Source organism: Alligator mississippiensis, chromosome 3, assembly GCF_030867095.1.
Source record: "Alligator mississippiensis isolate rAllMis1 chromosome 3, rAllMis1, whole genome shotgun sequence".
In the NCBI taxonomy this organism is placed as follows: Eukaryota; Metazoa; Chordata; order Crocodylia; family Alligatoridae; genus Alligator; species Alligator mississippiensis.
The window spans coordinates 129,024,075-129,049,142 of record NC_081826.1 but is presented as its reverse complement, the minus strand read 5'-3'; the positions used below and the strand labels follow the sequence as shown (position 1 = coordinate 129,049,142).

At 42.3% G+C, this 25,068-nt stretch overlaps 1 protein-coding gene across 1 annotated transcript in view; it reads right to left on the bottom strand.

Moving 5' to 3' along the window:
- The window catches only part of JARID2 (jumonji and AT-rich interaction domain containing 2), a 310,435-nt gene that overhangs the window by 61,191 nt on the left and 224,176 nt on the right, over positions 1-25,068 (bottom strand). Inside the window, exon 5 of the mRNA XM_059724397.1 lies at positions 3,868-4,044. Within this exon, the coding sequence (XP_059580380.1) occupies positions 3,868-4,044 (177 nt within the window). The remainder of the gene's footprint in view (positions 1-3,867; positions 4,045-25,068) is intronic.

Below are 25,068 nucleotides of genomic sequence, written 5' to 3'. Positions count from 1 at the left end.
AAAACTTATGGAGGGGTGCTTTGAATCTAAAATGGTTGAGAACCACTGGATTAAGCCATAGAACATCACACAGGTACACTGAGAAACATGAGAGATGTATAAAACAACAACAAAAGTAGACCAAAAATATTCCCTGGGTCTCAATATTCCCAATTTGGGCAAATATACAGACATTTTAGATGCATTTCTAATGACAATTACAGAAGTATGTGCTTAAGGTCAAAATGAGTTCATAGTTCAGTTGTAATTAAGACCCAGCATCCTGAACTTCTGTTCTAATCACTACACACAGCCTCCCCAATTTCCTATACATTAAGAATTCACCACAAACTTCCTTAATACGTAGTTGGAAGCTTCAAGTTAAAGGCAACCACGTCTTTTTTTTCCTAAAGAAAAAGGAGAGACCCCCCTTAATGCACATTCCGTTAAAATTATGCTAAAATAGATTTACATGCTATAACAGAAAGAGACATTTCTTTATTCTTGCTAAAGGTTCATGTGGTCTCTCAGCTGGGAAAATACTCTTTGAAGTCAGCTGCATTGTGGAAACCAACTGATTCAATTGATTAGTTTCTAGCCTTTCACCATTTTAACCCTGATATGAATCCAAAAGCAATTAAAATCCTTCTGACTCGGAATACAATTCCACATTTAGCTTTAGAAGGCTTACTCAAAACATCCCCTCCCTAAAATGATCCACGCAACAGAGGGAGGGGAAAAATTGCTGGTAGTTTTGCTGCTTAATTTGCTAGACATTGTAGAAAGTGCATGTAGAACTGGTTTAGGAGCAAGCAAGTTGACATACACATAACTGTCCATTTTAAAAGATACAGAAGAGCAGCTTCTTTTGCAAGCAAGTACAAATGTTTTACTTCAGAAGAAAAGCAGCTCAACTCTTCCTAACCAGGCTGCTCTCTCACTGGCTTTATTTTACTTATTATAAAATTTGAACATGCAACAGCATGCATAAAAGGAAAATTATTTGAAGATCTCATACATAATACACAGGCAGATTCCATAGGACACACCTAAAACAGCACATAGGACATAAGATGTCACCTTCCAACAACCAAACATTAATGTCTGATCAAAGAGGCATAACAAGGCAGCTGGGTGCCAGCAATGCATAGGCAGTGGCCACTTCTGGCTGCTGCCATGCCACTGGCATGCCTGTGGCACCAGCTGTTATTTTCTTACCCCACCTCCCACGTTGATGCCTGGGGAGGCTGCTCTGGTTAGTTATTCTACTGCCTGACCAAAGCAAGAAGTCTCCAAAAGATTCCACTACTATCATTTGAGACCTTATCAAAAATGTCTGCAAACTGATTCTTAACATCCCACCAGATCCACCCTGGACAGCTCAATGTGGCAATGACATAGAACTAGTTTTCAAAAGCAAAGACCTACCATTTTTTCTTATGGTAACTGAGGCAATATCTTAGAAAAAATGTTTAATCACAAAACTATTGCTGTGTGTGCTTAGATTTTAGACCTAGAATACTACCACATATGCTACTCTTCACTCCAGCACAAAGGTGGTTGGCAGCCAGTCACTTCCCCTTGCTAAACATTCTTCTACCCTACATGGAAGCTAAATGAGCAGAGAACATCCAAAGTACCAAGGAAGTGGGAATAAAAATATAGGCAATCATAAAATTCTGTAATTATCTCTGTGAGTGCAGCAGAGCATTCAGAGATTTCATCAGACTATACTCATTGCCTCAAATCCCTTGAAAAAGCCTATTCATGCACATATACATTTCTAAACGCATCTATCCATTTTCTGTTGAGGCAAACTTCAAATAGAAGACTCAACAGGTTAAAATATGTGGACAGATAGTTTTTAAGAATGGTTTACTCTGAGCTCTACACGCTAGGCTGCTACTTGGCTAGTAGAAAATAGCCATTATACCCTAGATAGTTGATATGTCCCGTTTCCTAAGGAGAAATCAGTGGACCCTGTCTTATGACATAAATCAAGCTTGGAAGCTTTGCTGCTGTATGTCATAGCAAACAATCAAGATTTTCAAGCCTAAAATGCTTGAATACATGCTCTATGGTAAAAACAGAAGGCTTTAATTAAAAACTGACTCTCACGCTAGATTAAACTCATTTGGTGCAGTTGTTCCCTGTTGGCCTTGCTTGTGGTCTCACAGAAAGAGACGCACATGAACCACAGCCTACGTTGTTCAAAAAGAAAACGTCCATGGACAAAACAAAGATGACAGACAGGGAAAACTGGACTTACTCACATGCAAGGCAGTTTTCAATATAGAAAAAAGGTGGTTTTTTTGTATTTTGAAATCTCTGACAAAACATTTCACATAGACCTCACATATTGCAGAATGGTCTTTGGTATAGCCCTTAATACAAAAGTTTCACTCATGCTGGCTGTCCTCTGTAGTAATAAAGAAGATCTAGCCATATTACAGGCAAAAAAAATTAGCCCTTTGCTCCAGTGCAGTTTTCAGGAACCTGTGGTTTCAAACTAGTTTCAAAGTCCCAAATTACAGCCACAGTCTCCAGAAACTTACCATAAATCTTTTGGCACAACATACGTACTTAAAGCCAGAAGTTCTGTGTTAAGAGTATGGAGAATTTCGTTCCTGCCTGCAACTTTGCACTTGCCACTTTACTAGTGGTGAAGTACATGGTTTTATTTATAATGAACCCAAAGCATAAAAAGTCTTGATGTGGCAGCTAAAGGTGTTTGGAGCCAAACGACTAACATGCCTGTGAGCTATAGTACTGGAAATAATCCTATCCCCTTCTACCCCTCTGCAACCAATCCATGAATAAAGAAGTAAACTCAAGAGTTTTAGAATGCAATGGAAACAGCTCCAGCCAGCCACACAAAATAGGTTGGATACCAGAAGTAGCTCTCTATAAAAAACTGTTTGGAAAAGCAGCCATTCACATTTGGAGTAGCCTGGACCCATTAGTATCTTCCTCAGCTAAGGAAGAAGACGAAAGCAAGAACTGCCCCAACCTCTCTCATCCTCCTAAAAAGCTTGTAACAGAAACAAACCTTCTCTTCTGCTGAGAGGAGAGGAGCTCCTCAGGGGGTCATCACGAGGCTCTTCCCACCTCAGAGATAGTGGGGAAGGGAATAGAGAACCAACACTGGTTTGCTGTGAGGAGCAACAGCATTAATTTAACAGGGTGAGGTGCTGATGCAAACTGAATGATGAATGATTTTGGTGGGAGGGGGGCATGGCAACCCAGATATTTTTCTCTCTGGCAACTAGGCTTAGTCCTTTGGGCAAGGAGGTGTTAACTAAATCTTTCAAGCCGAGGTAACACATGACATTGATCAATTTATCTGGATGACACAAAGGCCACGTGAAGAATATATGCTGTGACTAATGCAGCTTTGCCGATTTGCAAAAAAAAAACCTGATGTGATCTGCAGGAATAAAATCTTGTGTTACCAGCCACATTAACAGAGCTGCTTAAAAACCCAGCTGCAAGTGAGGTGGGCAATATCCCATGGGGAATAACAATGCTGCCTCCTAGATGTGCATTTTGGTTATATTTATTGAGTATTTTTGTCTTATTTGTAACTTCAAATCAAGTCAATCCAGATTAAATACTTGTGTCCAGGCAGCTAGGGAATGCCAAATAATAGCTTGAGAGATTAGCAGAACTATTCTCACTGTGTTGCTTGAACCACTGCCTGGTCCCTCATTTATACTTCTCCCATGGGCAGATAGAAAGCAGACTCTAGACAGAGACTGGAAGAAGAAACGGAAGACTGCCGTTCCATCCCAGACCAATCTCATATGATAAGCAATACCAGTTTTCTCCCGAAGCTCAGTTTTTATCCTTCTTTATTAGGCAACTTTCCCAATACGATTTGGGACTTACCATGCCCATTTAGAATCTGCTTATGCATTTTTCCTTTCCTGGGGGTTGACTGGCATGAAGATGAAGCATTATTGGTGGCTGCCTTTGTGTCCTCTGTCTCCTCATCTTCTTCTTCTTCTTCCTCCTCATCCTGAGAGCTTCCAAAATATACCATGTTGCTGGGCAGGGCTGGAGAACCTAAGCATTATGAAGAGATGACTTGTTAACATTACTCAATACCCCACTGCACTATCAGTATAAATTGTAATCTAATTTAGTGATAAAACCATTGAGAGTGGACAAGGAAGGGGAGGGAGGTCACACTATTGCATGTGTTCAGTTTTGATAATGGTTTCACGAAAGGGATCCAGCAAAAGTGTTTTTCATTCGTGTATCGCAAAGGGCTAATGCTGAGAAAGAGAAAACTGAGCCACAAAGAGGTTAAGGGACCTGTTGAAGCTCATGTGAAGAACAGAAGAGAACTAGGGTCCCGATTTCCCATGCAGTGCCTAGTTCCCATACTGTCCTCCTCTCTCTCAACTTTCAAACTGTGGGCCTTCTCGAAAGACTCATGGCACACAAGCATAAACACTTTGAAATGCGCAGTTCGGTGTGGATGGCAGGCAAGAACTTAAAACTGAAGGAATAACTCAAAATTAAAATTAAAATTTACCTCCTGCGTAGGAAGTCCTTCCTGTGTGGATACTATTGATAGTAATGACAGTTAATGAGCATCCTATCCTCCCTTATCTCAAATGTCAGAGCTCCTACTTTAAGAGGAGTCTTCCACTCAATCCCAGATGCCTTAAAGAGCAGGCTGTGCAGTTATGCACACAAAGGCTTTTCAGAAGAACAAAAACAAACAAACAAAAACTCCATAGAAGTAAAAAATGAGGGATAAAGCAATTAATTTCTTATACCCTAGAGTACACTCATTCCCAACACAAGGAAAAGGGGGATGACCAGGGAAAACTCCACCAGGTTTCCCCTTCTTAGCAGCAGATCAAGACCTTTGGCTAGGGAAAGAGCTTGTAGTTAAAGGCTACATATAGAGCAGTGGCAGTAGATAAGTGGACCCTACTGCCCACTTCCACTGGCTTTGGGTCCACCCACAGACCTGTTCCTCTCCTTAGCTCCTACTCAAACCTCTTCTCTCCCCTTCCTTCCCATGCACACACAGCTTTTTAGTGGGCATGGATTGGGGTGGATCCGGGGAGGTGTACTGGCGTACTCACACTCCCCAGTCCTGGTCCACCCAAAGTTTCAAACCAACTACGTGGCAGTGGCAGCAGAATTTCTAGTCAGGCAGTGCTGAGGGAGTCACTTGACTTCATGGCTCATTATCATCTACCTGATCCCTACTAAACGCTTCATTCCACAGGTGCTAATGACCCTCTCTTTTTAATGGTCTTAATGTTCCATGCATCAAGCTATCCTTTCTCCTGCAATTCTGCAGTCTGTTAGCTGCTCCTGGTAATGAAGCACCTATTTCACAGTCCTGAAGATTGTTTTTTAACTCATTCCAATGAAGTTATATTTGTTTTTACTTCATTCTTGAACTGCATAATACAGCCCTAGGCCCCTAGCATATTAGTATATCTTCCAGTTTATTTTTAACTGGAGAAAAATGTATGTTGTTTTATATACGATGATGCCCCTCGCCATCAGCACCCCCTTTTCAAAACTCTAGATCCGCCCACAGGCATGGATGGTTCTCTCAGATATTCGCTAGGCTGAATAAAGCATGGATGATTCTACCTCGTCTCCCTAAGTGACCACAGGGCCAGATGCAGCGCACAAGGAGACTGAATCTAGCTTGAACATCTTGGGGAATCCACAGCACACTGCTGCCAAGCACTGCGGAGGAGGTGTCCCCAGAGTCCTTGTTCCATCTATTCCCTCAACAGCATCTGCCTATTGCTGAGGATGTGGAGATTTGCAGCATGCAACAGAGGGCTGGGTTGGAAGCAGCAGTCCCTGGTGACAAGAGGCTGCCGATCCCTGCCCTAGGACCAATGCTGTTTTTAGAAAACAGATCCTCTCTACTGCCAGCTAGTGCACTGGACATCAGCAGGGGTGCAGCTAGCACATATTGCTAGGGTTCTTTCCCTATATACAGACAGGTACATATACAGACTTATAAGAAGACAGGGAGAATAACCAGAGAAACCACACTTAAAAGTTTGCCTACCTACTGGTTTAGTATATACCCGGACCTTCCCACTTCTATAGAATAAGGATCAGCAGAGCCAAGGTTCAAAAGTCATTTCTCAAGGCATGAGAATCAACACAATTTACTTTGAATGAATAGTGGGGCTTTTTCCTCAGGACAGGAACATTAAAGCATACTATAAGCAAGCATTTAAGGAAGGCAAGAAGCAATTGGGAAAGGGGGGGGACGGGGGACAGGAACAAAGAATTGTTCCATTTGGACAAAGAAGCAATAACTCTGGGACAATTCTGCCTGACAAGTATGTTTCCCTTTTTCTTCCCTCCACACTAATCTGCAATAGGAATCCAAGAATTACTGGCTCCGTATGCTGCATCAGCTCACTCTATGACTTCGTTCCAAGGATCACAACATTTGGTATCGTCATTATTATTAATGCTATAGAAACAATGACAGGAAAGCAAAAGTTACTGCAACCACTAAGGAGCCAATTTTCATAGTTTAATAGCTGCTTGGCTTCAAGAAACCAAATATTATGGGGAAAACAGAAACACAGTGGCAGAACAATCCAACCTGGAATATAGGGTTGAAGTGTATGTTGAAGTAATATGTACTGTTCAGGAAAACTAGAAATAAATGTGAAGTTGCATGGTCACACTAATGACATGAGAGGATGTAAAGAAAGCAAGCTTAGTATGGATAAAAAAAAAAAAATTTTAAAAAGATTCTGTTTAGGGTGCTAAGATACTGGGGAAGGTTTATAAGAGATCCTTCTGGGCCAGTGTTCAGGGTCTGTTCTATACACTTAGTCAGTTTTGGATCCAGGCAGAAATCGCTGATATTTGAGAGATTACATTCTACCAGAAAGTGTTCCATTACTGGAAACTAAAGGATATGATTTCATACCACAATGTACCCCCCCCCCCCCCCAAGGTGACTCTGAATAAGGTAGGGTGAATTAGCTAGGACAGAGGATCATGCTAACAGTTATACTGCTTCTGTACCCCAAACTGCCTCTCTCAAAGCTCACTTGGCATGGCATCATACTCTGCTACAAACACATATTCTAACTTCCCAGATACAAAACGGAGGACAAATGCTATCAATATCAGTAGGGCCTACTTCTTAGTCTTTCAAGTGTCTGAGCTTTTTGGTTTAGTTAGCATTACTATTTTCTCAAAGCTGGCTCTTTTGAAACCTGAATTACTAACTTTAAAAAAAAACTAAACAAAACAAAAAGCATATCAGATACCAGCTGTCATGCAATAAAATAATGCAATAATGAAATACATAAATGTGATGATAACCACATTTTAATTCAGTAGCAGAGAATGGATCTGCTTAGAAAAGGAAGGAAAGGTTAACTCAGTAGAGAATAGAGCTGTATACCCTACCTAACTCTGAACAGGCACTCTCTGCCCTCATTCCATGAATGTACCACCTCCAGTTGCAACGGCACACTTTTTAATTCTCTTCCAATTTCAAATTATGAACAAGGGTTAAACTACATCCCTCTGACAGCTCAGACTGTTTGGGGAGTACATTTCCAGCCTAGGGAAATTAGACTAGCAGCTTCCAATAATATAGGAGAATCACACTAATTCTCACTACACTAATCCAGCAACTCTACAGTATCACAGAGAAGCTGGTATTCTCCCCCCACATTTCATAGAGATTTATTAAAGGTGACCTGCAAGACAGAAAAAAATGGACATAGGCCCTTTAAAGTTTTTTTTTTTTAATTATTATTATTATGTATAAGGAAGATTGAAGTATTTTTAAATTAAGGGTGTTGGCTTTTTCCTGCTTGTTTCTTATATTAATATCTGATTTATTTATTATTCTTATATAGTATTAGTATTTAATGACTACCTTAGACTGTGGAATTGTCTACAACAGGGGTTGTCAATTGGGGGTATGCGTACCCCTGGGAGTATTTTGGAAGGCCCCAGGGGGCACGCAGCAGTGCTATGGAGAAGCTGCTGGCACTCCCCCCCGGGCGCTCATCAACCAGCCGCCATGACTGAAAACCCCTGGTCTACAACTTAAATTGTGCTGGTTTAACTGAAGTAGTGCTATTAAACCCATTTCGTTAAACAAGTGCAGAAGGCTGAAGAACACTGGCTAAATCAGGCTTGTCACTACTAAAACTGCATTGTAACAAGCCACTCCAATTGAAGAGTGTGTGTTAAGGGGTTTCCACTAACGTAAGGAAATCAGTTTCAACTATACAGGCAAAAATTTGCACTTAAAAAAAGCATGTGTGGTGCACACTACAGTTTAACGCAAGTTAATTAACTGCCAATTAACCAGAGTTAGTTAACACACTGAACATGAGAGTACACATAATCAAGGATGCACTTGTTACCCTTCCGCCCCAGACAGAGTTAAAAAAACAAAACAAAACAAAACCACTCTCTGATATATAAACCCAAGACCTAGGGTGACTGGAGAATTAATGAAATGGCAACATCACATGAGTTTGGAGACTGAATGCTAAACAAGTGACAGGGAAAGAAATGTTCTTAGTTTGTTTAAGACATTTCATATTTGTTTTGATTTATTAACAGGCATTTCTCATTTCAATCCCTGATTAACATTTTAATTTTGGAAAAAGGGTGCCTGTTTCAAAAGAGCCAACTTGTATCAATAGTGGCATGAGAAAACAACAGTAAGCATGTCCCCGAGTCCTCCAAGAAAAAATAAATTTCACATTCTTGATATTTCTAAGTAAAAAAATAATAATTTAAAAGTAAAATTCAGGTCTTTAAAGCAAAAAAACAAAAAAAACAAAAAAAACCCAACAACAAAAAAACACCCCCAAAAAAGAATCCCATTCAAAAAAATAGTTGCAGGTCTCTTTTAAGAGGGCAATGAAGCAAGGACTGCCTCTAAGGCTGCCGTCCAGATGTGAGTGGACATTTGATTCCCTGGGGACAACTAGAGGTGGTGCATCTTGTGCAGCCACTAGGTGTAGGGAATGCCTGTGCCACATGCTAGAATGCACACAGCAAGTTACTCCAGGTGGGGTAGGAGAGGCAGGAGCCAGTACTGACCTGGCTCCAGCAGCCTTACCTGAGGTCCTGGTGATCTCCTGCGGCTGCAACACCAGCAATCCTGCCGTGTGTAGCCTGGCTGGCAGCAGTGTGGTTCTGGGCGGCCAGGTGGCAGCACGCATTGCCGCTGCGTGTGCCACTCTGCTTTATTTTTCATGGGGTTTTTTTTTTACTCCTGGATATCCAGGGGTCAAAAACACCCTCTATGCTGCTCCCTTGCAGCCCAGAGAACACCAGAACATGTGTTATGTTAGTGGTGCCACATACTGTACACCCACGTTTGTCTGGACATGGCCTACAAGGGCATTGCATTTATAAAAGACACTACCTCAAAACTACTCTTAAACTCGAGAGATATTATAAATAATTAAAATTAAACAACACCAGCCAGGAAATATATGACAATGTAATATCCTTGGCTGCCTTATTCTGGCTGGTTTCTCACTAATTCTCAGAATTTGGTCATTTGCATTGAATTTTGAAGTTATTAATGAGGTTCTATATTATTAGCTCTTTCTACACAGTAGGTATGAGGGTGGTAACTTAACAACTTAAGATTTTTTTTTTTTAAGATATGAAGGAAGATGGCAGTCACCAGCCAAGAAAAATATCCTCTAGACCCCAGTACAAACTAAACAACCCATATGATCCCTTAGTTTAGCTCAGGGGTGGGCAATTATTTTGGGCAGAGGGCCGCATACTGAGTTTTGGCAAGCCATTGAGGGCCGCGTGACAGGCAGCCAGGGGCAGATAAATATTAATTTTCCAAATTTTTTTAGGGGTCCCACGGGCCGGACAGAATGGCCTAGCGGGCCGCATCTGACCCTCAGGCCGCATTTTGCCCACTCCTGGTTTAGCTGGATTCAGGGGTCTGCAGATATCAGATCTACTGAAGATGGATGGGACCTGTCTGTAGCTTGACTCACTAGCTTGTGACAACTACAGCCTACCTCATCTTTGCCAGGATTTTACCTTGAGTTGGCTAGCTCAAGCTAAGAATACACTTATTTTCTAATGCAGACAGGCACAGCTCTTAGGTCTCTGGCGGGGGAATGTGAAAGGGAGATCACAATGACTTTGAATACAATGCTAGTCACAATGTTTTCCAAAACAGCCAGGGAAAAGTAAGATTGCAGAAGCACGAAATGCAGACAGATTGACAGACAAATGTATGGATCACCCGTGCAGGGGATCCCTCTGGAATTTTTTGGTGATTTATTATGCTCTGCAAATTCTAAACTTTTATTTTAAAATAATTACCAGTCAATTTTTATCTTTGTTCCCTGACCAAGGTACAATTGGCCCTGCAAATAGGTAGGCAACAGCTAGCCTAGGCTAGTCTTATACACATTCCCCAGGCAAAAAGCAAAGACAGAAATTCACCCCTCATTTCCTCCTCTCCCCCTCCTCTGTCCCACCCCTCACTTCCCACCAGGAGATGTGAATATCAAAGCATAACTGGGACAATTTAAATGGTGACATTAGGATTTATTTTATAGCCAACAACAAAACAAAGGTTCAAATAATCTCTTCTGCCTTTGTGGGGAGAGGGATGAGAATGTCAGATGCATAGCCAGAAGGCTGTGGGTGTCATGCCTCAGCACACCACAATATAATTCCCTACCTCCGAAGAAACCAGCAGGCAATTTACATAAGAGTTATTAGAGCCTGTAGCTGTATTAAATTTTACAAGCCTCTTTTTGTGCTGTGAACCACTAGAGTTCTTCAGGCAGCTGCTAGCTTGGGAACCCCATGTCACTTGGATGAAGAGCCAAAGGAGTTGCAGTGTGGTCATATGACCTATGAACACCCAGCCCTAACCATGGACAAACTTTCCAAGACTCAATGGATCCATGGAAGATAGATATGCCTACTGATGTTTGTTTTGTATTTAAATATGTCTGAAGCACATGATGTATCAGAGGCGGCGAGTCAATCCTAGCATGGCAGGAGATGGACGCCATAGAAGAGGAATAAAGCCAAAAGGAGGGAAAGCAGTGATTGGACAGGAAGGGACAAAAAGAGGGACACAGATGTGACAAACCAAGATCGAGGGGCAATGGTGGAAAGGTAAGGCTGCCACATGGGCTCAGACAGCACAGCAGTGGAAATGAAAGTTGGCCAAAGGAATACCAACATTAAACTGTGACTATGAAGAGTAAAATGAACAGGACACTGTTGTATTCTGTAGTGTTAACAGACACCTGGCCAGGCTATCCATAATCACTCTTGCCTGGACACAAGACTCACTGCCTGTCTGCTCCCAGTAACGTGCAGTAAAGGCAGAATGTGACCAGAATACAGAAATTATGACCAAGCTGAGCAGGGACTTGGAGGAAACTTCCCGCCCCTCTCCTTCCATCCCATTACTCTGAATAGTTTCAGGAAGGCCATGATCACTCACTCACCCTGGTCAGGATACCACCAGACGAACCCATGTCACTGGATGTTTGTATTCAGACTCCAATATGGAGAGTAAATGCATACGGTGCAATCCAAAATGAGTTATCAGGGATTACCAATGACTTTGCAAACTGATATAAAAATGGCAGGAAGACTACATTTTTAAGAAAGCCTAATTGCAAAGAATTAGTGTTTGTACAGTGAAAAACTGGCTTACAAGAGAGATCCTGAGGAACTACTCACTCATTTAAAACATTTCCACCACTGTGTCAAAAGTGAACTCTCCCTAGCAACTGCCAGAATATTCTGCTTTTTATAACAATACAGCTGCAAGTGAAAGAGAATTTTTCAATTCTTTTAGAAATGTGCTAGAAGCACTTTCAGGTACTGCCCCTATCAGTATTTGCAGTTTCATAAATACAGCTTGGCCTGCTGTTTCCCTCTCTCTCAAGTGTTTTCCTCTTCTCTCTCACATGAGAGATCTACATAAAGGAAACCAACTATAGAGGGGAAACAAAGAAACAGACAATACACAATCACCTTAAGTAGTAACGCTAAATTTATGTAATCTCCTTCTCTAATGGTGATGTGAAATGTTACTTGTACAACACTAGGTTCAGACCACAGTGGGATTTTTTTTAATTCCTGGTATTGCTTTTACTAATTGTCAGAGAAAAAGGCTCCAAAACTGTAAGCACAGTTTTGCATACTCAAAACTCAGGCTTGCAAACAACTTAGTAAGTATGTAAATAAGCGGCTGTGCATTCAGGCAACTATTTACACAACTTGCAGACTCAAAGGTGGAGAACTCAAAAGCGGATGCAATAGAACAAATGATGCTCTTTATGCACTTTTAGAAGACAAGTGAGGCCATTAAAATGTTTAAATTTGTGAAATGTGCAATTTTACCTCCTAAATTAAAAGGAATTATGTTCCCTATGAAATTACAGGCACTTTTGTCTCAGATTATTTAAAGGCATTAAAATATCTAGGAAAAAAGTCTGATTTTGGATTAGAACAGTAGAATTGGGAACATGGAAAGCGTCTGTGTTTTGCCAAAAGCAGTATTTCATTACTCTTCAGAATTAGCTGGCAGCATTTTGCAATATTTACTAAAGTGCAAACCAAATGTTTTCATCTGGACAGAAATCAAACTGTGGTATGTTACAACCACAACAGAAATCATTTCAATCCAACAGCCTTCTCTCTAATTTGGGCTGTGGTTTCTGCAAAACTGGATTCTTCTTTGTGAATTATTTACACAGACCCCCTCCTCCCCTCCTCTTAAGCCCCTTCTCTTCTTTCTTCTAACAATTAAACATAGCCCAGCTGTGCTTTTGGAAAAAAACACTAAAACAATTTAAGGTATCACAGTGATTTAAGAACAAGGCAGGTTAAGATATGTGGGTCTTAAGTCTGCCCCAATAAATAAATGGCATGCCAAGTACTACATTGCTGCCCCTTTCCAAAGGTTTGGTTTCTCCCTAACTCTGACACAGGCCCCATTTTAAGGCTAATACAGGTGGAAAAATTTGCTTCCTGAATATGGCTGACAGGCTTGCACCTTGGTGCTAAAAACACAGGGCCAGATTCTCATGTACAGTGGGGCCCCTATGCTGCTCAAGTACTCCAGCTGGGAATGAATGCAGTTCATCTCCACACTTGAAGGTCTTTTTACAAAGCAAAGATGCTGTTACCAATTAACACATCAAGCACCCAAGTGCTTCATCTATCTAACTCCATGTGCAGGGGTAGACGCATGACCTAGAGAGTTCTCTGGTGCTCGAATAGTGGGAGAAATCTCCCTCCAAAGCAAAGCAAGGAACTCACAAACTGTCCTTCAAATGAAGTACTCCCCATCACCTCAGGATGAACTGCCTGATATTACAGCTATGCCATACAGCCCAATTTCTTCTTTTTTCCCCTTTGAAAGCCGCTTGTGAAAGCAGTGGAGCATAGGACAATTGTTCATCCTTTGCAATGCACACAGAGAACAGGCAGCTGGACAGCAGGTATTAAAATGATAAATTGAGGTTTATGGGACTTCTATATACACTCTGCTCACGTGAAGACCTCAAAAGAAAATTTGAGCCACCTAGTTTCAACATGCAGGTTTGCCCTTAACAAGCTACCTGAAGTCTGGAGTGGGCCCACCTGCAACCCCAAACTTTATACTCCTTTCCCCCATGCACAGACTGCTATGACTTGGACATAAGCTGAAAGGGCCTAAAAAGAATGATCTTCCTGATGCTACCATAAAGCCTAACTGATTAGCTTGTATGGGAGCAATTTGTGGTCCATCATCAGCCTCCTCCATCACAGAGGTGGTATCAGCTGACTACTTGCTTCAATTCTAGGTGCACTGACCAGCATTTTCTTTTCCTCCAGTCCAGTTTTACAAAGGGATCTGGGATTCTGAAGATCTGTTCGATTTCCCAGGAGTCAAAGAGCTGTGGATTCTCACAGACGATAAATTATAGGTCTTCCTTCTCTCCATCTATTTAAGTAGTAATTCCAGAGTAGCCAGAATCACTGAAGGTAACTTTTATTTCTCTGCAAGGTTAAACTTACCCTTTTTCACTTCACTGTGATGTGAAGAAAGGTCCCATTTTTTGCACTTATTAGGCTCTTGTCTAGCCTGGAAGAGTTTCAACCCAGTTACAGTAGGCTTTTTCCTAAAACTTCACACTATTGCTTCCATTGTTTCAGCACCAGAGAACAGCACCTTCAAATCACTGTAGATAATTATCTAGAAACATCAACTCAATGTACAGCAGCAACTAAAAAAAAACAGTCAATAAAAAGCTGGGCATCATTAAGAAGGTAATTGAAAACAAAACGAAAACCATCATCATGTCACTATACAAATTCATGGTGTGCCTATATCTTGAATACTGTGTGCAGTTCTGGTCTGCACATTTCAAAAAGAATGTAATAGAATTAAAAAAGGTACAGAGAAGGTCAATTAAGATGATCGGGGTAAAGAGCAGCTGCCATAACAGGAGAGAATAAAAAGACTGTGACTTCAGTTTGGAATGGAGAAGGCTGAGCAAGGCACCCAATAAAATTAGCAGGAGACAGGTTTAAAACTAACAATAGAAAGTACTTTTTTGACGCAGTGCATAGTTAACTTGTGGAACTCATTACCACAAGAGGTGTAGAGACAGGCAGTACAGCCAGGTTCAAAAAAGGGACTAGACAGTGTCATAGATGACAGATCTATTAACAGCTATTAAACAGAACAGTCAGGGATATATTCTCTGGCATTTCTAAACCAATGATAAAGAATGGCAAGGAGGGTAATGAACAGAGGACAAATCACTCTAGATCATGGGTGGGCAAAATACAGCCCTCAGGCCGGATTGCACCCAGCAGAGGAACTTTGTCTGGTCTGTGGTGGGTCCCTTGTTCCCACCTTGCTCCAGGTGCTGTCCCTCCCGGGATGTGTCCTGCCACCCCCTAGGCATCCATCAGGGTTGAGGCAGCTCTGCAGCTGGACCGTCTTTCTAGGCAGTGGTGGTGAATTCTGCTGCTGCCACTGGCCCCTGGCACTGCCAGGGGCCTGTGCACACAGCCCCGCCCCCAAACCGCCCCATGCCCGCTCTGGACTTCACCTGGCAGAGCAAAGCAGGCAGAACCAATATGTAGCCCCAACCCTGGCCCACCCTGCAACTGCTCTGGACTTGTCTGTCCATGCTGAACAGCAGCAGTGGTGGAAGCTGCTGCTCAGTGCAGGGGAAAAGCAGCCCCTCCCCTTCACTGCTGCCAGGCCCTTCTTGCTGCAGCTGCCCAAAGCCTGCGCCTGGGCTGCCCTGTGGCTCCCCTGCACTGCCACCACTGCCCCACTGGGTGGCCCAGAGGTGGCAACAGAGAGGAGCAGCAAGGCAACCCAAGTGCAAGCTCCGGGCAAGAAGGACCTAGAAGTGGTAAGGGCAGAAGAGGGGGCATTTTTTCCTGGGCCCAGCAGCAGCTTCTTCCACCCACTGCTCCTGCTCAACGTGGATGGACAGTCCGGAACAAGCATGGGGTGGGCCAGGGTTGAGGCTGTGTGGCGGGGTTCTGGCTGGTCCGCTGCTGGTCCACTCCATTGGGCCAAGTCTGGAATGGGCACAGGGCAGGCCGGGGTTGGGGTTGTGTACGCGGGTCCTCACCAGTACCACAGGGCTGAGGCCAGAGGCAGTGGCAGCCAAAAGAAGCTCCCACTCCCTGGGCTGCCTAGAAATGCAGGGCGGGCTGGGGTCAGGGCTATGTGCTGTTGGCAGTGGCATGTGGGCACCGGGCTGTTTTGGGAGGCAAGGGGTGCTGATGGGCCCACAGCAGCTCCCCAGAACTGCCTATGTGGTCTGTGGGCCCAAATAATTGTCTGCCCCTGCTCCCTGCTCTAGATATACCCTGTTCTCTGTCTAAAGCAATAATTCTCAACCTGGGGGTGCCTTGAGATCCTTTACAGGGTGCCACACCATATTAGTAATGTTAGATAAACCCAGAGGTTTCACATATGAATTCAGTGTCAAAAACATTCAGACCTTTGTGGTCTTTCTGAGTTCTTTGCAACAGAAGAACTGCTCTATTATTTTTCTGTAGTCACAAAACAAGTGAAAACTAAGACCTGACATTTTCCAAGGGGCACCCCGAGTCTAAAGATGAGTGCCTTGAGTCTAAAAAGGTTGAGAAGTACTACTGTAAAGCATCCACTCCTGCCACTGCTGGGAACCAGATACTGGGCTAGATGGACCATTGGTCTACATTAGAATGGTACTTCTTATGTCTACCAGCTGGCAGGGGGTAGGGGAGGGAGCACAAACCCAGTTTTTAAATTAACTCCACTGCAGTTCACCTTTACTATTACATAAGTGCTAAAACGCAAGATGTATATGATGTTAGCCAAAGAAATTCAATAAAAATGTTGCACTGCTGCAGATAAGATAAGCAGAAGTGCTTGTTTTTAGAGAGCCTCACTGGTATGAGTGAGAACAGGCTGCTGGTTGGATGCTCTTCAAAAAGGAATCACAGCTTTGAAATCCCTTCCTATCCAAATGTGCCAGCTCTGATGGCCTGCAGGCCCACTGTAAAGTCCAATCTTTATTCCTTTCAGATACTTGAAAGACAGAGAGAGAGAGAGAGAGAGAGAGAGAGAGAGAGAGTGTGTGTGAGAGGGGGGGTGGGAAACGTTCAAAAAAGCTGGGGAATAGTTTTAGAGGGATGCGACTTCAATTTCAAGCAGCTAGAAGACTCATGGAAGTCACAATGCTGCATTTCCAATCAAATGTCCCTAAAGCTCTTTTAAGCATTTCTGGAAATGTATATGTTTGCTTACTCGCTTCCATCTTCTATGTGTTTATACCTCCTCTTCCTTCCTTCCAGTGCTAATCCTTTCTTCACACCTTCATCCCTACCATTTTCTGTCATTTCTTCTTTACTCTCTCCTTCACACTTTCCTATTTTTCAATGTCTTTTCTTGTCATTGTCTCTCATGGCCCCTCTGTGGGCTCTCCAATCCCCACTAGTTCCATTGTCTCTTCCCTTTGTGCTCCACTTTTTTGCTCTAACTCTTTCACTTCCTACATTCTCATCCCTATATCCCTTGCCTTCCCATAGATCTATCGCCCCATCTCTCTCTCTCTCTCTCATATTCAAAGCCCTTACAACTGCTCTAATTACCAAATTACCCAGGCTGGTGTCACTTTGGTACAGCTAACAGCTTTACAGATGAAAGGTAATCTTCTAACAGAATCTAAAAGTACTTTCTTATTCAGGTTTGACATTTTCTTATGCCCCTGCATTCCAGAAACCACAGCTTAAAACGATACATGAGAAACACAGGAGATATGCCCTATTAAATACCAGCGATAGAAATAACCAGGCCACTAAGTTTTGACTCCCAAAAAAGATAACAGCTAAGTGGGAGCCACTTTCAAGAGAGTTGAGTGTCATGTGAAAACAAGGTCACTGAAATCTGCCGAAGTTACGATGCACATGCATTTTTATGATAGTGACAGTGAAGTCACACTGCTGCAAAACCATAAACAAACAGGAAACAGGCTGACACATTGTTAAATAGCACAATGTACGTGACTCTGTGTGTGTGTGTGTGTGTGCGCGCGCGCGCGTGTGAGAGAGAGAGATTCTGCGCTTTGCAGAAGATCTGTTAGAACAGTCTGGAAACTATATTTTTGAGGCCTTAATAATTAAGATATTTTAATTTAGGCACCACTAAAATTTACTAGAACATAATTCCCAGGCCTCCAGCTTAATTAGAAAACTTGTCCTGGGAAAATTTCCTGAAGTTGGCTACTAATCATAGCTTTTCTGCTATAACCTTCCCTGTAAGAACCATCTCCCCTGAAGGGAGGAGGATGGGAAGAGAACCAATTCTCTAACTTTTATTGCTCCACTGTAACATTTTCAACCATAAATAATTGTGGAGAGTAAAGGCAACTTAAGTACACTAAAACAGAAGCTATTAGGCATAATTTTATCTCAGTCAAAGACAATATCGTAAAAGCAGAGAGCATTGTACATGTTTCTCTCGTTTCTCTCTACATGCATTACTGAAAGATACTAATTATGCCTTTGGAAAAGGGCATATGGGCTCCTTCAAAGAAGCTATTTAAAGATAAGAACACTGCAGGCAAACACTTCAAACATATCTGCACTATTCTGTCCCTTCTTGTGTTGGAAATTCTAGGTCAGGATTTAAAACTAAAAATAAAGGAAGAATAATGCTGCCAAACCTGGTCAATACTATATTTCCAAATATCTCAGAACATCGATCAGTTTTTAAAGCCTTTTCATCTTGACCAACAGGCTTTAAAAAAGGTAAATGCTACTTTACATCCTCAAGTGAAATGTTTGAAAAAATAAATACTGATTTCCAGAACGTCCATAGCTATTAATATTTCTGGTAACAGAGAGTGACCATACATCCCAGGCAAACCAGGACAATCCCAGCTTCCATAGCCTGGCCCTGGCCGATTAGTCAAAAGTCCCGGAGCGGAGTTCACTGGGGCACCAAACAGGCTTGTGGGCAGGTACTGCTGCTGCTGTGCAGGAGCAAGGTGGGCTGGAGCAGATGCCACCCTGCTCACACGTGGCATGTCCTTGTTCCCACATAAGAGCAAACGTGGCTGCCCAGCCACCTGCCTGGCACACCATGCTGCTCTGTGCCCCTGCCAGATTCTGCTCTGGGACTTCTGACCTACAGGCCAGGACTGGACTATGGAAGCCGGGACTGTCCTGGTTTGCCCTGTGCTAATGCAAACCTGAAGGTAAACTCACTCTTTCCCAAATTACAGTTTGCTTAAAAAGTAATTAGGATCAAGCTTTCAGAGGCAATGTGATCTATAACCCAAAGTGATATAGACCCCTACAGATGAATCTTTGTTCCTTTTTTGGAACCGGAGTGTTTTCCATGTAATAGTATTGGAATGAGGTGCCACAGAATTAAATTAGGATTTATCTGCTAAAAGGTATAAAGAAAAAAAAATCCATCCCCAGAAGCAGTGTGCATTTCTTCTAACTGGAATTTTTAAACTACTTACAAGGGAAAAAAAACCCATCAAGGTCCATTTACAAAGTACTGATGGGAGCTCTAAGTTTGCAAAGCTTTGTGCATTTTCTGGGTAGGGATTTAGAGAGAGGAAGAACAGCCTCACAGAGGAACTGAGCTAGTTCACTGGCTTGTATCGGCAGGGAAGATTTACTTCCTATAAGCATTGTTTGTCCAACACTTGAAAGAGGTTTAACGCTTTTATGAAGGGACACAAAGCAATAAGATCTCGTGGACTGCAATATCAAGGTTTGATATTTTGCAATACCATCTGGAAAGGGAATTTTGGCAGGAAACCCGACTGGGTCTTATAAATTCTCCACTGTTCTGGTATGTTTTACAAGATGTGACTGTACACTTCATTTCAAATATGCTCCCCCACCAACCAAAGCATTAAGGCCCACAAGCAGCTCACAAAAGTCCACAGGTCAAAAGCTGGCATAATCAGAGGTGGGGCACCCCATTCTGAGAGCTAGAGTGTATCAGAACATATATCACAAACATTCGTACTTTGGTGTAAGTTTATACTGTGCATTTGACAAAGCTACTTCAGGGAAAAAAAATATTATTGAGTAAAGTATTACATGCTAGTTTTCCCTGAGGGGATGGCTCACACTCAAGCATCACAACTCATACTCTGGACTTAGCAATCAATTAGGCCCCAACCTAGCACAGTATTCTGCTGAGAAACCATGCTGAAATCAATGTGTGAGCAAGGGATCCATGCTAATGGGTCACACTGCAAAACTGAGACCTATGCTGAACACTTTTTAAAGAAAAAATGCTATTCAATTGCATCATGATACTAGGTTGCCATTGATCACATAATTGCTACAGGCTAAGTTCAGACAGTCAAAAAGCCAGAGGCTGAATTGATTCAATCTTTACAGGTTGGTCTAAACTGCATAGATTGAACTGATAAGAAAATGAACAGACATTCACTTTTGATTCTGGAAATGCAGCCAGATGCCTGCAGTAGCCCAGGCCAGAAGTTGCCTCCCTGCTCCACTAGAGCACACAGCTCAAATCGAGGGGATCTGGGACAGAAATTCAATAAACTAATTTAACCCAATTCAGTTAAGTGTGATACTACATCCATCCACATTTATCTTAAACTGGTTTTGACCATTTTGAAAGCATTTTATGTGTGCTGAACTTCTGCTTTGTTAGAGATTTGAACTGGTTTCCAATCACTTATACTGGTTTATGTGTAATTTCTGTCCCTAGCTACGAAGATTAAAGCCTGCCAGGAGTTTTAGTATTTTATGAGGGAGAAAAGGTAAAACACTGTATAAGGATTTACCTGTACAATTCAGCAGGAAGTTGCACAGGTGAAGCCACCAACATTTTTGAAAACTTGTCTCTCTCAATTTCTGTGTACCACTTGCAAGGAAACAAGCTTTCTAGTACAGATTTTCCTTTCGCTACACTTGCATGAGTGGGGAGGAGTCAAGGACAGTAGAAAAACAAGAGCAATATCTGAAGAATGAAGGTCACAAACTATCGAAGGATAAGGTTTTTATTCACTTATGCCCCAGTGTTCTAGCCTATGGTTGCAAATCAGTACTGTCTTTCTGCTTAGCAATCACCAGATAATCTGACATTAAATATTTTATGGAATGAGAAGCATGGATGGAGATGTGTTGAAGGATATTTGGGTGAAGGAGACATAAGGAACGCAGGCGCTAAGCTAGACACATCAGATCTACATTCCCATCCCACATCAGATCTACATTCCCATCCCACTTTCCAAATTACTTTGTTCACTCTTGCTCCCCCAAACAGCAATATTGATTTCTTCCTCCACAAAGATATTTATAAGTTCTAGGATACAACAAAAATACACAAACTGAACATTCCTGAACCTGTATTTCAAAGGGATGTATTCATCATTTTATTTCAAATAAAAGCTTTGAAGGGAAGCAATGTAACACACATTTGCCACAGCCTCAGGCAGAACTGTGGAAGTTGGGGAAAAAAGGTCATATTTTTAAGTGGCATGTTTTTAAAAAGGAAAAAAAAACCCACAATAGAACTGTGATTTAAAGGGACTATAGCAGGTATAGTTAGGGTTAACTATGAGATTCTACAGCTTGCTTTTTAAAAAGATTAAAAATTGATTTTTTTTCCATGATTCTTTTACAGAACCAATATTCTCTTAAAGCAAGTCTACCCAAGTAGAGCAAACTGGAATACATAATCATAGTGTTGATTTTGAGAGAGGTCAGGAATGGACAGCTAGCTTCAATAAGCCTCTCTTCCTTAACACAAATAAGCTAAGAGGTTTTTGTGCTGTCTTTTATTGGACCAACTATATAACTACATTATTTAATTATACCATTGGTCCAATAAAAGACATCAACAACAAACAAACAAAACAAAACAAAACAAACAACCCCAAACCATGCCCCTCATACATTTCCTGGACTGTCACAGCTACAACAACCGTCTAAGCCCACTAACACAAACAATTTCTTTAAAGAAAGTAATTCAAACCATCAGTGCTACATTTAATTAAATTTTATAAAAATAAACTTTTCTTGTGGGCACAAAGTGTGCACTTTTAATCACTTGCTAGAGTAGGGTAGTGGCTCTCAACCTTTTTACTCAGGGCACTACTCAGAAAAATGCCAGCTCCTAGCTTCTGCTCATTTTTCTTAATGACAGGGGAAAAAAAAAACAGAGTAATTCTTCTGTTGCAAAGAACTCAGAGAAATCACAACAGGTCAAAATGTTTTTCACATTATGGATTACTATTTGAAATCTCTGGGTTTAATCTTGTGAATCACATGTAGGTGTTTGCATACATAACAGCTACATGGCACCCTGGCTGAGAACCACTGGTGTAGCACCAAGTCTAAGCCTCTAAAGTTCTGTCAGTTTATCCATCAGAGGTGCAATTCCTGAAGGACATGGCTGTGCCAGAGGAAGCCCCTCAACACAGACACAAGCTTATCCTGCAAAAATGTGCTGTTCCTGGTCTAGGAGGTATAAGCTGCATCCATATTAGGGATGCTGTATACCAGTACAACCATTCTACCAAGGAGTAGAGTCTGGCTACGTCTACACTAGGAATAAGAATGCCTCCATATTATATCAGCAAAATGCTGCTATTGTGGACATGCTACAGGGACACGGTTGTGTACTGCACCAGCACAGCGTAACTACCTCCGCCAAGCAATAACAAGCTTTGTCAGTATAAACACAATACTGTCTGTATAAGCGCATGTAAACTTTGGGCTTCTGCTGAAACAGTGACTTTGGCTAATAATCACACCACTTCAGAGCCAGGCTGACAGAAATCTGCAGTGCAGATCCAGCCTAAATCTCCTGACTTCTCACTGGAAGTCAGCTAAGTATTTTTTATGGGGGGGAGGCATGGTATCTGAGGAGAACCTTTGGAGTTTTCCACCCAGCATTGTTTGCACATGGCAGGATGGAGGGACAGGCGTCACTTCCCACATTCTTTATCAATCTCAGTCTCATCTCTTGAAAAGTTCAGTATCACCAACATATAAAATTTTTATATATAATTTTTTTCTTACATGGGTGACTCCAACCTTTTAGGGAGATGAGACTAAGATACACACACACACACACACACCAGTCCCATATTGGATCAGCATCGATATAAGGAAAATTGACTGAATTGGTAATCAGCTTTTTTTTGGCTGATGTGGCCGACAATGCCAAGGATAAATGCCTGTACACACGTGTAGCCCAGCAGCAGCTGGGTCCGGCTGGTAAGTGTGTTGTGGGGGGGAGAGGAGGGCAGATCGAGGGCCGTGTGGTGCAGAAGGGAGTGGGGGATGGAGCTGCAAATGGCTCATTGGGGGAAGGGGGGCAGCTCCCATCACTATGTACGTCCCTAGGAGGGCATATAGAAGGCATGTACTCCTGGATCTGCGCATGGGGTGAAGGAGGGTTACTGCTGCAGGCTGGGCCAGGGTGGCACCGGGGGGGGGGGGGTAACGGAGAATTTGGGGGTGGTTGCAGCCCCACCCATAGCCCCAGACTCTATGGCTAAGGACAGAACTTACACATAAATTGGTTTAAGAGATCAGAAACTGGTTTAAACTTGTAACAGAACAGAAGTTTAGGGCACATAAACCAGTTTCAAAATGGCTGAAACTGGTTTAAGATAAACCTGGTTGAATATAGCATCAGACTTAACTGATTTAGGTCAAACCGGTTTATGAAACTTCTGTCCCAGACCCCTTCCTGATTCAAGTTAAATCAGAGTCCCCCAGCATCCCACCATTTTGAAGCCCTGGGCTGGGCTGTCTGCTCCAGAGAACAGGGCTGGCCCCACCCCTCTGCTCCTTATCCAGAGCAGAGGGCTGGCTCACTATCCAGCCCCCTCCCCCCCACCCCCCCCCGGCAAACCCCTGCTGGAGTTTGAGGCCAGGGAAGGGAGTTAAATTTCCCTTCTGCCGAGTGCAGAGATGCCCTGCCCTGCTTATTTAGTGCTGACTGCAACTGTGGACTACAAATCTTAGAGGCATCTGGAAACAGGAAGAAGAAATGATGAGCAACCCCGCAGAGTCCTGCTGCTGTTATTGTGGACTGAAAATCCCAGAGACCTCAGGGGCAGCAGAAAGAGAAAGTGAACGCACAGCCCATGCTGGCTACATGCCAGCAATCCATGCTGTAGCACCCCCTGGCTTCTGGCTTGAATCATTCCAGGCATGTGGCTACATTTCCTGAATCAGAAGTGAATGTCTGTTCATCTGCTTATTGGTTCAAACTCTACAGCTTAGACTAACCTGCAAAGACTGAATCAATTCAGCCTCAGGCTTTTTGTCTGTCTGTACTTAACCTATAAGGTAGTAACAGAAGCATGCACAGGGGATGAATCAGGGGGCAGAAAGCCTCTCTGATTCCACTATCAGTCTTTTAAAGGGGCTTGATTAAAACAATCAAGTTCAGCTCTCCCACTGCATTTCCCCTCTAGCATTTAGGTGGGGGGGGAGAAAGGAAATCAATCTTTTTTTTTTTTTTTTAAATGTGCAAGCACTGTGTGAAAGAAACCAACACTTCTGCATTTTGAAGAAGTTAAGAATGGATTGCAAATCTTCAACCACACTATAAAACATATATTTCTTTACAGCTGAACATCTGCTAGAAGAAATTACAGGTATGAGATCCAAATGTTCATTACTGAGAGAAAATATTTCAGCCTATAGTAGTGGATTAGGACAAGATATCCACGTCTCATTATTGCATTATTAAAATCAGAATGTTAAGGGGGGAAAAAAAGAGTCTCTCTCTCTCTCCTATTCAAGTGATTTTTCAAAGCTCCCACATCTGAGGAAAGCTATAACAATATATGTTTAATAAGTAAGCAGCAGAAAAAAAAATCTGTGTGAATGTGCCCATGTGCGCGCACACGCCAGCTGAATTTTCCCACAAACAAACTGTGTCAATTGGCCCAGAGCGCAGCAGTTGCAGGCTGCCAACAGACTGAACAACCTCACAGCAAAGTAAATTAGAAATACATTTCCATGGATTAGCTTTCAAGGGACTAGCTTGCGATTTTAGACTCCACTAGATTCAACTTCTCACAATCCATCTATTAAAAAACCCTGACCATCCCCAACCCTCTTGGGAGGAGAACTTTGCAGACTGAACGAGAGCATCAAGATAGATAATTTAGCATCCTCGGTCCAAGTTTATGAGCAGTCGAATGCATTAAAAGAGGGATATTCAACCATGCTTCACTAAGAGAAGAAAAATCAAGGGAGACAGCTCTGGGTGGTACTGATCAGTCACCTTCGAGTTGGGAGCACAGCGCTGTAACACAGGGGTAGATTAAGATTTACTGGGGCCCTGGGCAAACAGAAAAGTAGAGGCCCCCTCACATGGCATTATAAACATGAATGTATCAAAAAGCATTAATAAATAGGCCCGTTAAATGTTTACACGGTGCATTAATAAATAAAGCACAACATGTGATGTCAAAATTAACTATTTTGATTTTTGTGTCAATTTTGCCACACAAAACTGAATAAAACAACTGCCTTAGGAAAATGACTCAGATGCAT